Source organism: Rhamphochromis sp. 'chilingali' (assembly GCF_963969265.1).
Source record: "Rhamphochromis sp. 'chilingali' genome assembly, chromosome: 9".
Classification (NCBI taxonomy): Eukaryota; Metazoa; Chordata; class Actinopteri; order Cichliformes; family Cichlidae; genus Rhamphochromis; species Rhamphochromis sp. 'chilingali'.
Window position 1 is genome coordinate 17,696,612 of NC_137936.1, and position 17,549 is coordinate 17,714,160.

Here is a 17,549-nt window from a genome sequence, read left to right on the forward strand (position 1 = left end):
AATTTAGCTGTATAAGCCCATAAATACAACCCATAGTTGTTGTTTTTCACTAATTACCTCTTCACAGCCATATTAGTTGTTGGGTTTTTTTAAGTACAGAAATAAATGGATCAAATTCCCTTGTTGCAGTGATATATGATATATGATCCTCACTTTGGTCCAAAGGTCTGACTTGACCATCTTTATTGTAACAGTGCTGAGATCCATCAGTCTCACTTCATTTTTAGTCATCATACTGAAACTAGTTCTGATCGGACTGTGAGCACCTTGTTACCTATCGCAAGAACCTTAATATAAAGTGTTACTGAAGGGAAACTGTCTGTTTTGTTTTGGGATTATGCTCTAAAAAGATTGAAGTAAGTTTGTCCTGTGTACGGCCATCCTCTGAAGTGCATCTCCCACATGTCACATTGCTCATGTGGTTACTGCCTCACAACCAAAAGAGAAGAGGTAAGCCCTGCAGGGTTTTAGAGGGTTTTCCAACACCGTACCATGAGTGGAGAGTGTTCAGTGAGACAATATTACAAACAAAACTATGTCTGCACATTATAACCATGTTGATAAATTACAGTTGAAGAAATTAACTCACTTCTTGGCCAAAGGTTTGAGGCCAATGTGGAGGTCGTTTGCTGCCGTCCATGCATGTGTGCAGGCTACTGTGTGAATGTGTGTATTTGTGTATAGTGGGGGGATGGTGTGCCAGAGGAATTAGGTAATACTGACATGGCCATTTCAGCCCCCACCTTACAAACAACACTAAGATCAATGTACCAGATCAATAAAAGTCATTGGCAATAACTGAACTTCTCATGTGATCAGTGAAGGAGAAAATTCAATTTTTTTTGCACATCTGCATGTGTCCCAACATGCCCATTTATCAGACTGAAGGTTTGTAACCAAAAGCATGCAGCCACCCATGCAAGTCTTATCAATCCTCCAAATCCGCACGTGCAGAAATGGTACATGTGCACTCAGGCAGAGACACACATAGACGCATGCACACACACCGCAGGGGGGGAAATAGGCTCTTCTCTGACACTGCATGATTGGTCACTTTTTCCCTCTCTCTCCCTTCCTGCTGAAATAGTTTTAACAAAAGAGAAGGGAGACGGAGGGGGAGGGGTGGCGTGCTTGGGGGAGGGGATGCGTGCGCTGCTCTGTTGTCACCAGGCGAGGGAGAGCGAGGGCGGGGAGGGGGGCGAGCTGGAGGGCGAGCGAGGGAGTGTAGGAGAAAAGGATAGGATCCCAGAAGAGGCTCAAACACACTGACACACACATACACACACACACATGCACACATACGCAGAGAGAGAGGGCGAGAGACCTTCTGTTACAATTTGTGGAGTAGTGGATTACTTCCCAAACTGAAACACTCATCGGGCAAATCCAGGCATGGTCAGGTCTGTAACCATTTACGCACTTATTAGGAAAAAATAGATTTTGGTTTCCCTTCAGCAGTAATGACAATGTTTCCGCTGCTGCCTGCACATTTCGGTCCTTTCTGATGTTCTCTCTTTTCCTTACGGTAAATGTCGTGATTTTCGTTTTTACTTAGATTACTTCAATTTATCTTCCATCTTTTCCCCTTGTCTTCATATGTATTAAACTCTAATTAGCTGGCCTTCTGTGTCGACTGTTTGGTGCCTGCTTTAAGTGCGTGCACTTTGGACGCATTTTTTGCCCTAAATTTCCTTGAACTATGCAGCATTAGAGAGCGCAGCATGGAGTTCTCTTTCCTCTGTTGGTTTGCAGTTTTATAATGAAAACCGTGCTTTACCGTCTTGTAGTCACAGGGTAAAGCGCTGTGTCAGTGTTCGACTTTCAGTCTCTCTTGTGCGCTTGTGTCTGTGCGCACAGCTAAGGAAAGAACCAGAAAAGCAAGCGCAATGAAAATACATGCAAAGCTCATTACCACTCAATAACAGCTTACATGACAACAAATATTTTACTTTTTTTGTTAGAAGGTTTGCAGTAAAATAAACGAATATTAATATTGCTCTACGGTGTAAGCGAGTAAGCATGACTTTTATTTTTAATTATCATTATTTTCGTAAAATCTATTAGAATCAAGCGACAGCAATTAAACCAGGACAAGGTGTCTGCTGGCTCTGACACTGACTTGTTTGCATTCTTCAGGTGGCAATGTGTCAGAGTGGTGTTGAACTATGAGATGAACCATGAAGCAGTACAGGAGGCCACTCACTAGCCTTTACCAGCAGCAGTACAGCCAAAAGCAGCAGAAGCAACAGCGGTAACCCAGGAAGACCCTGAAGCATGCAGCTGGGCCCTCACTAGCACCAAGTGGACCTGGTCCTCTCCTCTTCACCTGGGACCAGGGCTGCAGAATGCTCAGTCCTGTCACCCCATACAGTAAGTCTTTAATTTTTTTGGTTTGCATTTGGGAGACACTTATTGGATGAATGCATCATGTTGTACGTGCATACCATGCTCCAGTTCTGCTTGAGTTTGTTTTCCTGTACACATTCTTCTTCAGGCCCCTCTTTTGTCCAGAACTCATCTCCTGTGGATATGCAGTGGGAAGCGAATTGCTGGGGTGAAGGGAGGGGGATCTCTTGAGCAGTCATGTTGAGAAGGCAGATACCCTGAAGCCTTTAACAGCTGAGTCTCCAGGCTTTGCATTGAGGAATTTCACAGAAAGTGTTCAGACACTGTTTTTTGAGACCAAACAGACAGCAGATGTTTGTCTTTTTAGAAACGCCACACATATTTTGCAGAATGAATGTGTGCTTGAACAGGCTTTAGGTCTCAGGTTTAGGGCAGTACACATGTTCAATCTGAATAAACTCCAGTTGTATTTTTACCAGACGTGGTAAAGAGTTGACACATTTGGAAGGCATTTCCACAAAATACTTGTTTGTTACTTGAGTATGTAAAAGCAAAATATATTCAGATCATGTAAACATGTCACAGAATAGCCCCTCCCTTACTCATATGTGTACTGATTATGCGAGGTTCCTATCTAGACTGTTAAATATACCTGTATTGACTGACCGGCTTATTGATCAGGACCAGCTTTAACAGGATTACAACACTAACCTGATTGGAATAATGCAACAGGGATTTACCGCTGGATGTTTTGTGTATTCTAAAGCAACTGCACAGAGAAGCAGCAGCTAACAAACAGCAAAATGTCACGATACTTCGTCTCTGACGTCTCGCGAGGCACAACGATGGGGCTGTCTGTGTAGAAAGAAGCTCTGGTAACATCTACGTGTCACATTCCTTCCTCAAAAGCAACTCACAGCAGTGTGTCAGTTTTCTACTCATAGAAACTAAACACGCTCACATTCTGGCATTTTATTTTTTACTCCCAACCGCACCACCTCCAGTCACGTGTCACACACACTGACAAATTTCAGATCAATTCCCAAACACAAATAAGGAAACAATCACAGCTCGTTAAGGTGTGGGTGACTGCGATTGTTTGTCCTTAATGATGATAATGTGAGAGTGATGAGCGGCGTTAGCGCGTTTTAGCCGCCCGTTACCAGGGTGAAGCAGTTCTGTGAATGAAAGCCAGATCGTTAGTAACCTGGTGTCAACAGCCTCTCATTAGTGCTGTTGTAGTGGGGCGCATAAACATCACCCTCTGTCTCCACACGCATGCATCAGCCCTGCTTAATAATCGCAAAAGCTTGTTAAAAGAAAGTGCAACAAGCCGCGGCTCCTTATTAGGTGTTATAGTGTAGATGTGCGGCGCCGGTGGGGAAAACGACAGAGAAAGAGCAAAGTGAAGGACAGATGGAGAAGATGTAGAAGGAGGGACTGGTCAGCTGCAGCCTGATATATGAGTGGACACAATAAGCAAAGAGGGGCCAGGCCAACCTCTGCCACATGTGAGTGTGTGAGCTTAGAGGAGTGGGGGAAGGGAAACTGACCACACAGGCTGGGACACAGAGTCTGGTCTTTGCTATTGCGCAGATAGCAGGAGGGATAGGAAGAATGAACAAAATGCGAGTGAGAGAAAAGAGAAATTAAATGAGAGGGAACGGAGGATTCAAATGATCGAGCTGAAACCAGCTGTGTCGTGATTCAGAGATCAAACTGTGTCAAACTCTGTGGTTGGCATAGTTTGATCTTCTCATTTGGCTTTGGAGCTTTCAAATAGCTTTCAGGTTAGGGATGTTTAAAGTCTGAATCAGACCTGGTACAGTATTTGATTGGCTGACAGCAGCATGGCCTGGTGTAGTGTGCAGGCCTGGAGAAAAGGGGGAAGGGGAAATAAAAGGAAGAGAGAGGGAGGGAGGGTCTTCTCCTTCCCACTGACTGCACACCCAGTTTTTTTTTCTTGGTCAGTGCTCACAGGACTATAACACTAATTTATACCGTTAGCTTGAAACACAGGGATATATGGGTAAAGTGCGTGCATTTCATTGTTCATCTCAGCTGGCGTGACATTCTCCTTGTAAACTCGTATACCGTTTCTCCTCTGATGTGTATTGATCTTGGCAGTGGCATGAATCAACTTCTAACTAATACAAATCACTCAGTAATGTGCAAACAGGCTACAAGGTCATTTGTCAGCACTGTAAGGAATCACGTTCTCTCTTTGTGTTTTCTCCCTCGCTTCCTTTAGCCTGGGAATAGACAAGGCGTGCTGAGTGCATGGAAAGGATATGTGCTTTGTAAATAGATCTCAGGTTAGATTCCTGGCATTCCAGCAGCTTGACTCAACCAATGACCGAGAGTCCATCTGCGTGCTGGCCAGCTGAAGCTGAACCCTCCATGGAAAAAACACAATATAAGACTGTAGTTTGCTGCAGCTTGTGTGTGTGCATTTTTGTGTGTGTGTATTTTTGTGTGTGTGTATTTTGGATTTTCCGTCTTCAGGGGGTGTCTTTGTTTATTGTGGGTGGACTGAAAGCACTTACAGAGACCCTACAGCTGCAGAAGGGTGATTTTTGTGTCCACTCTCCATCCAGCCAGTCACCCATCTCTTATTCCTCACAACCCCCTAAATCTCATTTCAGCTAGCCCCTTCCCCCACATATACTTCCATCTAATTAACCCCTAATTACTCATACTGACCATGCAGTGGACTGGGAGTCAAGCTAGCCTCCACTGACACACAGAGTTGCAGAATTGCAGAAAAGAAAAATTCAAGCAGTTTTGTCAGAGTTTTTGAAATGTACAAGTCATTATAATAGTCACATCCAAATTAGAGCACTGAAACTGGTTCCGGTGGTGGTTGTTGATGGCTGGGGACCATTTATTCAAAAAAGCAATGCGGCTGGAGTTTATAGGCATCCAGTCTTAGTGACCACTCAAAGCAGGTGAGAGAACAAGTTACATTTTAACTGTGCATAGATGCGTTTCTATACACTTTAAGCACTCATCTGTCTCAGATTAGAATCACCTTATGTGTTTGTCTTTGGCTGTCTTTAAACACACAGCACACATGATTACACACTGATGCAAGGCACATTTTTCTGTGTAGTGAACTCTGAGTTCATGTAGTACACAAGCATAGGGGTTGAGGGTCAGTGCGTTTTTGTGTGACTTGACTTTTGCACATATTCAACTCTGTATATTTTATATATTTTATTATTATTATTATTATTATTTTTTTTTTTTTTACTATTTAATTTGTAAAAATGTGTATACACACACACACACACACACACACACACACACACACACACACACACACACACACACACACACACACACACACACGTAGGAAAATATTTAGTATACACATCCAGAAATGCATACACTATTATATATTGTACATATATTTATTAGTTTCAGGTTGGCCATTCTTGTATTTTGCTCGTTTGTGTTGTTGTGTTTGCACATCTCTGTTGCTTGTGGGGCTCGCACACAAGAATTTCACTCGCATGTGCTGTGCCAGTGTGCCTGCACATGTGATGTGACAATAAAAGTGATTTGATTTGATTTGATTTGATTTTGATTTGACTTGACTTCCTGCTTTCAGTCAGTTTCATTGTCTCTTATTGCAAAGACATGTAAACACAGGACTTGAGTGGGGTGTCATAGTAACAGCAATTTAGTTTGCAAAAGATTTCTGGTTGCATGCACCTTTGAACATAAGAGTCAGCGTTTCCTGCATGCATAGCAGTTAACTTTGTTTTCCTGTTTTTGAGTCATCTCAGAAATGTTCTAGCCAGCTTATTATCGGGAATATTAATATTATAAAGTAGATCTAGTCTGTGTATCGACATGAGCCAGACTTTCATGTCATTTTCAAAGTGGGCTTGAGCAAAAGCTCTTCAGGCTTTCTGGAGGTTTTGTAAAGTTTTTCTTTGGGCATGGGCTGCTTTTTCACTCATTTTCAGTCCAGTCCTTGGGCCTGAGCATTTTCAGAGGAATGTTTCTTTGTTTGTTTAGGCACTTAACACTGACCTATGAATCGTTCGGTCATAAAAAGGCACCAAACTCAAGGAATGAACCAGTGTTGTGTCTATACTTATTAAACAACTTCAAGAACTGATTTTAAATTCTATCTATAGTCACTTTGTTGCAAGCAACCTGCAATAAAAATCACATCATTGTTCCAATTTCTTTAGTTAAACCTGCAAAAATGTCAAAGATAAAAGAGCCAGGCATAAGATTTAGGCATAAGTATTTTTACAGGCCTTGATGGAATTATGAACATCAGTGAGAAGCTTTGAATGTCCTGCAAGAAGAATGGAGAACTTTTCCTGAAGATTACTTAAAGAAATTCTGTTTCCAGTAGCAGAACACCAACAGAAATTTGCATAGTAAGAAGTTAGAGTAAAAAATAAACAGGAAAAAGAGAATATGCATAAATATAGCAAATATATACCTATATAAATACAGAATATATAAATAAGCAATGAAATATACTCATTAACCCTTTCGCGCATTGTGGTCACTACATTGGACAGTTATTCAAAGGCTGTTTTCTTGTATTTGTGTCAGTGTTGAGGGCATACTTGCACATAAACCACTACATTGGACACTTATGTGTCACTCCATACAAAATTCAAAGGTCAAAACACATGTTGTCCAGCTTTAAGTGGACATGGAACAAACTCTTTGAAAAGTATGTGTTTCAAAAATAAAGTTCAAGAATCTTTTTTTTTTTTTTTGCCTAAATATGAATAAAAATACTTTTTTCCTGATGTAGCTGCCATATGTTATTAATTTGGAAAATTATGAAGAGATGAGAATGAAAAATAACTATGAAGTTATTTTGAAAATGTAATGTAAAGACTTGTGTTATGTTATGTTGTGAAAGTTACCGCCAGGATTGAGAGTGAGTTTGCAAGTGATGCTTCTTTAATTCTTGGAGCTGACTGTTAGCTTAAACACGCGCTAACGCTCCCATAAGCCTCATGTGCTCTAATCCATCATTAACTCAGGTACTTTTCTCAGTCTGGTTCTTGACAGACGGACTCACCTGTTAACTCTTCATCTTCTCATCTCAGGGGGATCTTTCCATGTCTTCAGGTTTTAAATTCCTTTTGCCAAAATTGGTGAAGGTTCCAGAAATAGTAGATCACCGCGCTCAAATGAGCCTTGGCTAAATTATAGAGCCAGTGGTGGAGATGTCGTTAGAGAACTAGACTGAAGACAACATGGAAAAATGGTTGCCACATGCCTGCAATCAGTATGATCAGTGAATACCACACTGATGGCCACCACTATATGTCATTGATGTTGGCCAGCTATGAATTTATATGAGAATAATTCCATGAAGCCATTTCATTTTTTTAAAAATGCCAAAAATCTCACATTGCAGATTATCTTCACACATATGTCAGTAATCTTGTTTAATAGTTTTATATGTAATAAAGAAAAATGAAGTATTGAGCTGGAAGCTTTACAAAGCGGGACACAGATTCTCAGTGGGATTGGCAAAAACAACCATCCATCCTCTTCCGCTGATCCAATATAGGATCATAGGATCCTCTCTGAGCTGTTGTTCAGTGAGAGCCATGGTAGCCCAGAGTATTTTCAGATGTGAGAACACAAATGACACACACTGTCCCCTGCTCTGTGCTACATACGAGAAAGGAAAACCTATGGAGTTTTTCCTTCCCCTTCTCACCAAGTGCTTGCTCATACAATATAAAGTGGTTGAGGTGACCATTGTTGTGATTTGGTGCTATATAAATAAAATTGAATTGAATTGAATTAAACTGAACTGATTGTATTTGCACTTCCCATTTGCACTAGTGCTTTTGTAGTGTTGAGCCTACTGTGAGCAGTTTCTTATAAACTCCTTCTATGCAGACATAAATCAAACACTGGGTCATATTTCTTTTTTTTCCTTTTGTTTCTTTTAGCTGTTCGTCTGCCATGAAATCAGAAATTGGTTGTAAATTTCCTTTGGATTTATCAAATATTTTAAGCATGCAAGTAACATATAGTTTGTTCACATTGAAAAAAGACAAAGTGAAGTAAAGTCTAAGTAGACACAAAGGAAAATGAAGAGCTCACATGTTGAAAATAAAATAAATGGCAGCTTATGATGAAGCAGCTCAAGAAATAAGCAATCGTTAAGTACAGTATACTAATTAGCATGTAATCGAGTAGTTGTGCTCTCTTCAGCTAAGTTCTTGTCAGTTCAACTAGTGCAAACCTGCTAAAGAAATCAAGCACAAAATATCTGTCTCTCTATTAGGTAACTATAGCAATTGCTCACATTTTTCCAATAAATCTAATTGAAAGTTTGCCATCGAGGAGCATCAAGATTATGAATTCAAATACGACAAAGTGGAGATCTCGGTAGAGCCGTTATCAACACACATTTATAAACTTTTCACACTTGTGGTTCTGTTAATGTGAATGACCTTAAAAACATGACAGTAACAAACACCCCGGAAACATGTTGTAACGGTGGACCCAAGAAATACCAGCCGGAGCGACTTTGACAATGCAGAAACCTTTTATTAAACTCGGGGTAACGTGGACACATATACTCCGCGCTCTCTTTCTCTGCTGTCACCTCCGTCTCCGTCTGTCACTGCCAACACATAAAGAGACACAATCACTGTCAGATCCCAGCACACCTGTTCACCCCGCCCCTGCGCCGCCCCGGGAGCTCACTGCGTCACGCCTCCTCTGCAGCTGGCCAAGGACCACACCCACGCCACACATGTCATGAGGGCTTCTTCCTCACAAGTGCTCTTTTTTTATCCCTTAATCTCCTTCAGATACATTTTGGGGGATTTGATGTTGACATGAAAGACTGAGTCATTCATTGGCATTGTATAGAAATATGGAATATCATTCACAACACAGCAGGCACAGAGGCTTAGACGACCCCTACTCCCTTGGGGCTTGTGAAATACTATTTAAAAACCCACACTCAGAACTAAACAGAATACGAGTCTGTCTAGTGTACAGGTGTATGACTAATAATTCTCAGGGTTAGGTCAAGTTATTTTGTTTAGGTAGGTTTTGATGCCTGTGTTTGCTGTTTTGAATGTGTAATGTTTTTGTGCACCGTGACGGGTCAGAATTCCCTGGAGCGTGGGGATTTCTCAGCTCAAGGGTGGAGCTTGTGCCAGACAAGAGCACTTGCTATCCCTGGAATGGATGAGAGGGATTATTAGGCTGAAGGATCATTTAATTTAGGGATCAACGTGTGGACCGTTTAGCGACCCATCTGGTGGTCCGTGTGGACATATGACCCAACCTGGTATAATCCACTTGCAGACAGTTTCAGACCAGACATGAGTGAAAACCTAAATAAATTACAGAAGTTCATTTTTAAGCAATACATTGCACAGAAATGTCAGATGTAGCAAACATGATACAAATCAAAACCTGCATATGCAAACTGATATATAATTTATTTTTTAAAATTTTTTAGATGTTCACTAAAATACAGTTTCACAAAATTAGAGTTTTTCTTGCAGTTACTTCATGGTTCAGGTTTTACACAGCAGAAACTATTATCTTGTTCCAACATCTCCATTAGACTTTCTTCGAACATTTAGACTGTGATAACTTGATGTGACACAACAAGTAAATGGCCAGTGCCCGTAGGATGGTACCATGTTTGTCCAGTACTGTATATTGATGCAGCATCAGAAATCAATAAAGCTGTCCAGTGGTTGCAAGGAAGCCCCTCTGGTCAAAGCCTGGGTTCAGGACACTTTAGTAATACTCTGCAATGTGTGGAATGTCAGCTTAATGCCAGTTCAAAAAGACAAACCCTGAGCCACTAAACCAGCGGATTACTCTGTGCAAATGTGCGTGTGTAATCAAAAATCTGTCATTTTTCACTCATCAGTCAGTCACTTCACTAATGACACACACTTCAGTGTCCATAGATGCTAGTGGGACAGTCTCTGTGTAATTTGGAGAAAAGCTAGTCTACCTCTCCCCCCCCCCCCCCCCCCCCCCCTCGTCCAGCAGACCCCTGAGGTTTGGGCCGAATTAGATCACACGCTTGGTGGGGGTGGCTTTGTGGGCTAAGAGACTCAAAGAGAAAATACAATGGCCCCAATGTGAGAGAGACGAAGGCAGAGGGCAGTGTGCAGGCTGATAGAGGCTTATCGCCGTGGAGACCAGGCTGGGGGCTATGTTGGTAGCTTCTCATACAGATTAGAGCAGTTGGCCTCCGCCTGGTAGAGACTGTTTAGAAGGACATGGGCTAAGCATTGACAAAACTGTGGAAAAGAGCCAGCGTTGCAAGGTGATTATGAGGGCAGATATAAGATCTTGTCTTCTTTAGAAGAAATTGGAATCCCTGTGAAGAGCTAAATACCATAAAGTAGGTGTAGAAATGTTATCTGATCAGGGTTATTATTCTGAGATTATGTGAAATAACATCTTTGTTCTTGTTTGTCAGGTTTGTTAAAGATGCACTGGTCTCCGGAGCACGCCGCCCCTTTAACTCAGTGGCCTGAACAGCACTTAGATGTCACCTCCACCACCTCGCCACCGTCTGCCCACAAGCACGACCCCTACGCTACAGGTCCTCGCCGAAGCTACGCCCCTACAAGTTATCCTTGGGCCAGTGACGACATATCAGCCCTTAGTGCTTCTTCTCTGCTCAAGCGCTACGCTGAGAAGTACTCAGGCCTGGACCGCCCTGCTACGGGAGCTTACGCAGAGCATGGGACTTTCTTAAAATCAGACTCTGAGCCCTGGACTCTGGCTCAAGGCATGGACTGTTACCCTGGACTTGAGGCACTCACTGGCACCAAGGTGGCCCCTGCCTCTGTGGGGATCCCGACTACAGGAAGTGTAACAGTGGTGAGCAGTAATTTGGCCCCTGAGCCAGGCTTTAGTGGTGCTGGCTCGTGCAATGCTCCATCATCTCAGGAATACCCTCCTGCTTACAACAGCACCTACTTGTCTTCAGGATACTGCCCTCAGCCCAGTGCAGCACTCCCACCAACCCCTCTACACTCTTTGCAGGCTCCACCTACTTTAGTGTCCAACTACAGCCCTAGCCCACCTGTCTACAACTACCCCCCAGGGTGCTACCCCCAAACCAGCCTGTCCTCGGGATACAGCCGCCCCAGTGCGTCCTACCTGCCGTCTGGGATTAGCGCTCCCACTCCTCTGGCCCCTAGGCCTACCATGGTGGGGGGGACTTACAACTACCCATCTCACAGCCTTGGAGGGACGCTCGAGACAGGTGTACCTCTGAAACGCAAGGCCTTTGAAATGACAGAGGAACGACAAGAGGGAGCAGAGGTGGAAGGATCTCGCTATAGAAAATATGGCAACGGGAACAGTCACAACAAAGCTTCCGACAACGGGCATGGCAATGGTTATGATATGAGTGTGCCCGCCTCAGATGCACAGTCTTTCAAATCTGGAAAGCCCCTCATATCACCCCCTTACGTCAGGGCAGGGGAGTACAGCCCGCCATCAGGCCTAGCAGGAGAGAGTGTATCGGGGGAGCACAGCTTTCCTCAGCAGCAGAGAATGCAGATGAAGATATCTGCATCTCACGCACACTCTGAGGACCCCACTGGAGGGCACTAACAGACCAGGTTGGCATATTGAAGGATTCCCTTGCTCCTTAAAAACCACCCAGGGTTCCTAACCCTGACAGACTCGGGGAAATAACATTGAATTTGTCGATGAAACATTTAATTTCCCTACTACAGGACCGGTGTTTCCTGTACATTAACGTTTTTGTTTATCATGTTTTCCCAAAGATTCACAGAGGCGTTTTGCCCTGTAAGGCTGAGGTCAGTCTTAGGAGTGAGGTTGAGGCATTCGCTACATAGATATCATTAAGACAGTCTAAATGTACGCGTGTCTGTTTCTCTCAGGATCCTATTTATTCCCTTTTCTGCTACTGTGGCAACAGCACTGCAACATTGTTTTTGGAGTTGGTGTAATTGTTTGTGGCCGTTATGTATTTAAAAGGCCTTTGACTGCAATATGCTCTATCGCTTCACAAAAAACCAAAAAAAAAATTAATAATAAAAAAATCATTATGACCAAAAAGTAAAAAGAGCAATAACTGAAGTGGTGACAATGCCATACTACTTCAGCACAATCCCGACTACACTGCTGGCTGTAAGTCTTTGTGCTTGGCTTTGCCTTGAGAAATGAATGTTTTCAGGTTTCATTTCACTTTTTTTTTGTTTAGATTTTTTTTTTATCTCCATGTTTATGTTTATCTTCTATCCTGGACCTCTTGTCCTCTGATTAATTATTCTCCTTGCTCCCCAACTTACCATTTTTGTCTCATTTATAGATATCAAGCTGCTTATGCTGCGTAATTATGTCATAATATACATGACGCCACTCTTTTCTTGACAGGCAGTTGACCTCAGAATCAAAATTATGTATTTTTCCTGCAATGTATTAATTTAGAGTTTAGTTGGAATTATGGAATTAAATGGCACTTGCCTTGTGGTCCATGCATCTGCCCATGGCAAGATGGGTGTTTGCTAGCTACACACTACTTTTGGTTGGTGTATGTAGACAGATGTAAAATAGTCCCTACTGAAAACTGGCCACAGTAAAACATTGATGCTTGTTTTTTTAGGTGTTTTTTGTTTGTTTGTTTGTTTGTTTCTTCTTTGTTTGTTTATTTTGAGCATCACAAGGCCATCGCTATTTAGTCCTATTATTTATAATGCAGAGTTAACAACTGTTGACTCACACCTGAATAATCCAGACTGATGAACAGCACTAGACAACAGAGGGAAAAATACATATATTGGATTTGCAGGTGAACTGTCTTGTTTTTCTTTTCTTTTTTTTTCTTCTTTTTTTGAAGTAGGGAAATACTTTAAATAGCTTTTATTCATGAAAATCCATTGAAAATGTATTTAGCCTTCATAAAGTCGCAGTATGGGTAAATCAAGTATGGCTCAATCATCTTAAAAGCATCTTCTTCACACAGATATTTCTGCTAATCCTTAACCCAACTTTATCTCAGACTGTACAATGGAAAAACATAGATGATTGTACATACTGGGAAGATGTACTCAGTGCAGGTTAGCTACATAAAAGCTCATTATTGCTTCAGTGTGGCTGCACAGGCACGCACGTTGCAGCAGAGGATATATGCGTCTGAGCGAGTGCCTCTTAAAAGTTTTATTCAGCTACATACTTTGTTAAAATTTACCTGCTTGTCGTTAGATTTGACTTCTTTATATGTTTTTCTCTTTACTTTTGCCTGTCAGAAGGATGATTTATAGTGTTATTGAATACTCAGGAAGAATATTGTTACCTCAGAAAGATGAACTACGAATGTATGTTGATACCTTAGGGTGTCGGTGGGGGAGCTTTAATGGAGCGAGATGAAAACGATGCCATGGCTGACACTTCAGGGAAACAATGAACTTTTAAGGCCTTTTAATAGTGTGAACGCACACGTACACATACACATGTACATGCGTTCACACACACACACAAAACACTACATGGTTTCTTAGCTCCGGGAAACTCGAGGTTTTTATATCAAGGCCTGAAATGTTGAATGTAATTCAGATATTTTTTTTAAAGACATGCCATACGTACATCAATGATGTTTTTAGATCTATTTTTTTTCCACGTATAGATGTAAGTCTCCAGTAGGTTTTGGTGGAGAAAATATTGGCATGTCAAGTGTTAGTGTAGTTAGCAGTGGGGAAAAGGAAAAGCACTCCTGATAAACACATATCAAGATGTACACACACTACAGTATATGGTGCATAAGCGATATTTTTATTAAATGTCTTAATAAAGTATCCAGTCACCATTTCAGTATTTTAAAACCACTTGATTCAGCTTGAATTTAGCCCTAACTTCAAGTTGAATTAAGTTGAATACCAACACTGTCAGCGCACTGGGGCTTTGCTGCTCTGCTATGCCACTGATTTATGAACTGTGCCAACCTCTAACAACACACAACCTAAAAAGCCTATTAAATGAACGAATAAGGAAACTCTTACTTCAGTTTTGACCCTTAAGCACCTCTAAACCCAACTGGATAGAGCCACAAGCCACCAGAGTGAAAGTGAAACTCTGGTGTCATAAATTGGCAGAAATGTTCTTAATCACATGCGGTGATTCACAAACAGGTGTGATTGGTCACAACTGGCAGTTTAAAGTAGAAATCTGTTTAAGTGGAAGCAGGAAGGCAAATGAAACATGAGCTTGAGATGTCTAGGTTGTTACAAAGCTAAACTTCAAATCTAAAGTGAATGGATTCCCCTTTAATTTTACTAATTGGAAATTCAGTGTAATTAAAAGCCATTTTAGTGCTTTTTTACTATCTTACTCAGAATGCGGTTTAAGGGGAAAAAGTAGAAGCTCACCAGAAAAGAAATTCAGATTAGGAAAGAGGTGCTAAGTAAATCATGATTTATGCTTACCCCAGGTTTTTACAAGTATTTGGTTACAACAAGTGAATCAACACAGGATGTGCTCTGCATTCAAAAGACACATTGCGGGAAGCATTTGCCTTTTCTTTGTGTTACTCTGATTCAGTGAAGGGGGTGGAGTCAGTGTTGGCGTTCGCAGATGGAAAATCAGACTTCACTGTTATCTTTGTGATTCACATGTACTTTTCTTGTATCTTGTACATTCTCTGTAACCGTTTCTACCTCATGTTGAAGACCTTGTACATGGAAGTATTTATTTCATGTCATTTCACATACCAGTTTAAAGACCAGTGTTTCAAACTGTTGACCTGTTGTAGTCTACCTCACTAGAGACTGTTGTGACATGGAAATGAAGATATTATACCAAAAAAAAAAGAAAAATATTTGAGTTTTCTCTTTTTGTCTGTGGAAATTAAAAATGTTTTAAGGTTTGAATGTACTGATCTTTCACTAAATGATGCTATGATGATGATGGGTTACTGCAGCAAATATACTTACTGGGTTCAATGTGATATTTTATCCTGGCAGTGGCATATTTCTCTTCGCAAAGTGACATTAAGTTGACGTACAGTTAAAGAAAGTATTGGCTCGGAAAAAGCGTCTGTAGAATAACCAAAATGTAAAGGATAATAAGCTGCAGTCACGCCGCAACCCTGATATAGAAAAGCAGAAGAAAATGGATGGATGGGTCATACGACCACCACCAGTGTAAAGAAAGCACTGATTCAGGGTGGGATGGAGCCATGTTTTTATGTTGTTTACGCCAAACTCTGAATCTACCATCTGAATAAGACCAAATAACATTTTTTTCCCATCTTCTGTAGCTTCAGATGCCTGTTCTGAGCTGACACATGGTGGTCTTTTGCTGGTGTAACCCATCAAGATTCGATGAGCTGTGCATTCAGAGAAGCTCTTCTGCATACCTTGGTTGTGGTTATTTGAGTTACTGTTGCCTTTCTAGCAGCTCAAAGCAGTCTGGCCATTCTCCTCTGACATCAACAAGGCATTTTTGCTCAGTGAACTGTCACACACTGGATATTTTTGGTTTTCCTGACTATTCGCTGTAAACCCTAGAGATATTCATGTGGGAAAATCCCAGAAGATCAGCAGTTTTCTTAAATACTCGGACCAGCTTATCTGTCAACAAACACACCACGTTTAAAGCCACCTAAATCACCTTTCTTCTGCCTTTCAATACAAGTCTCCTCTTTCATCAGTAGTGTGCGCTCTATTGATGTTTTAATGTTTTGTAATTTTTCAAGTTGTAGGAAACCTTATCATCATTTATGTCATGTACTTGAGCTCAAGAGAGTGAGAGAGAACAGCGAGCCTGTGCTGACATGTCACAGACAATTTTTGTCCTCTCAGCCACAGTAAGTCTCGCCCTGCTGCAACGTCAGTCATGTCACAGCAAAACTCTCTTTGTTTTGCTTCTGATTAAGGATTGTATTTTAACACACCTTAAACCATATTCCTGACAGCAACTGTTAGTCCATTCATCTACGATAAAGCTAACCTCTGTTCCTATTTAACAATTTCAATTCAGCTATGTTATGTCTCACATTTAGCATTAAAATCAGTGAAATTATTAACCTGACTTAGTTATGTCTCCGCATTTGAGATCTCAGTTGTGATCACAGGTGTGGAATAAGACAGCAAACGAAAAAAAGAAAAATCAGCACATGACCCCTGTTTTGAATTGCTGTCTCTGCCCTTCTAATGACACTCACACTGCAGCAGCTACACCACATAACAAGTATAACAGTGACACCTACAGGGTCCCCTCGAGATGGTTCTCACCATGTTGAATGTTAATCGTTGCATTATCACTCCTTCAAGTTCAGTTTATATCATTTCTTTTCAGTTATTGTCTGGCTTTATTTGTAAAAGTATGTTAATTAACCAAACGCATGGCTGCAGAATGGCAAGCACAGACTGTGATTAAAAGTTTTGCATTAAAAGAATGAGAAAAATACAACGTAGTAACTGCGAATACATTATGCTTATCCATTTTATTACTCTCTCCTTTGGATCATCCAGTTATTTTAGTTTCTTCAGTTCCAAAGAAGTCTGCAGAGTTCCTCCTTCAGTCCAAGTAGAGACCTGTGCAGTAGGACAAGTGTACCTTTTTTGGGTTTTCCTGAACCACATATGGTCAAACTTACTTTGAAATTCAGACAGTCAAGTGAAAAAGTTAGTGTTAAAATTATGAAATGAGTAGTTCTTCTAGAAGAGGCTATATTTCTCTTTAGAGCCGAAAAACATTAAATATCTAATGTTTGTGATAAGTCCCCACAAAAATGAGCCATTTCAAAATGAAAAGTTACATTTAATCTTTTAATTGAATTTTTACAAAATTAAACATTTAAAAAAAAAACAATTAAATAATTTTGCCCCAATAATTTGTCTGTGAAGCCATTGGAGATGACTGCCAGGGCTCCACTTGCTCCTTTTCATTTTGTTTGGCAAGATCCCGTCTTGATGGGGAAGTGCTGGATTAACAGCCTGAGAGATAACATCTCGCCATACACCATAAGAGCACCAGAAAGTAACTTATAGTGCCTTATATTATTAACTTTTACCCATCCCTAAATCTGTGGAAGTGGTGTTTCAACAAAGCCCACTAGAGGGTGGTAGATATCTGTAAGAAGGCATTTGAAGTATGCCAAAGCCATCTAGAGATTTTACAGATATAAATACAGTAGTCAAAGCCTGTGATATTTGCAGACAGGGGCAGGGATGGAA

At 41.1% G+C, this 17,549-nt stretch overlaps 1 protein-coding gene across 1 annotated transcript; it reads left to right on the plus strand.

Annotated features, from left to right (window-relative positions):
* The first annotated feature begins 1,222 nt into the window (after positions 1-1,222).
* On the plus strand, positions 1,223-15,235 carry LOC308403402 (fidgetin-like protein 2). Its single transcript, XM_080892778.1, has 3 exons — positions 1,223-1,400; positions 2,137-2,370; positions 10,814-15,235. Exons 2-3 carry the CDS (start codon positions 2,346-2,348, stop codon positions 11,959-11,961), a joined length of 1,173 nt encoding a protein of 390 aa, XP_080748904.1. The 5' UTR covers positions 1,223-1,400; positions 2,137-2,345; the 3' UTR covers positions 11,962-15,235.
* Positions 15,236-17,549: the final 2,314 nt, after the last annotated feature.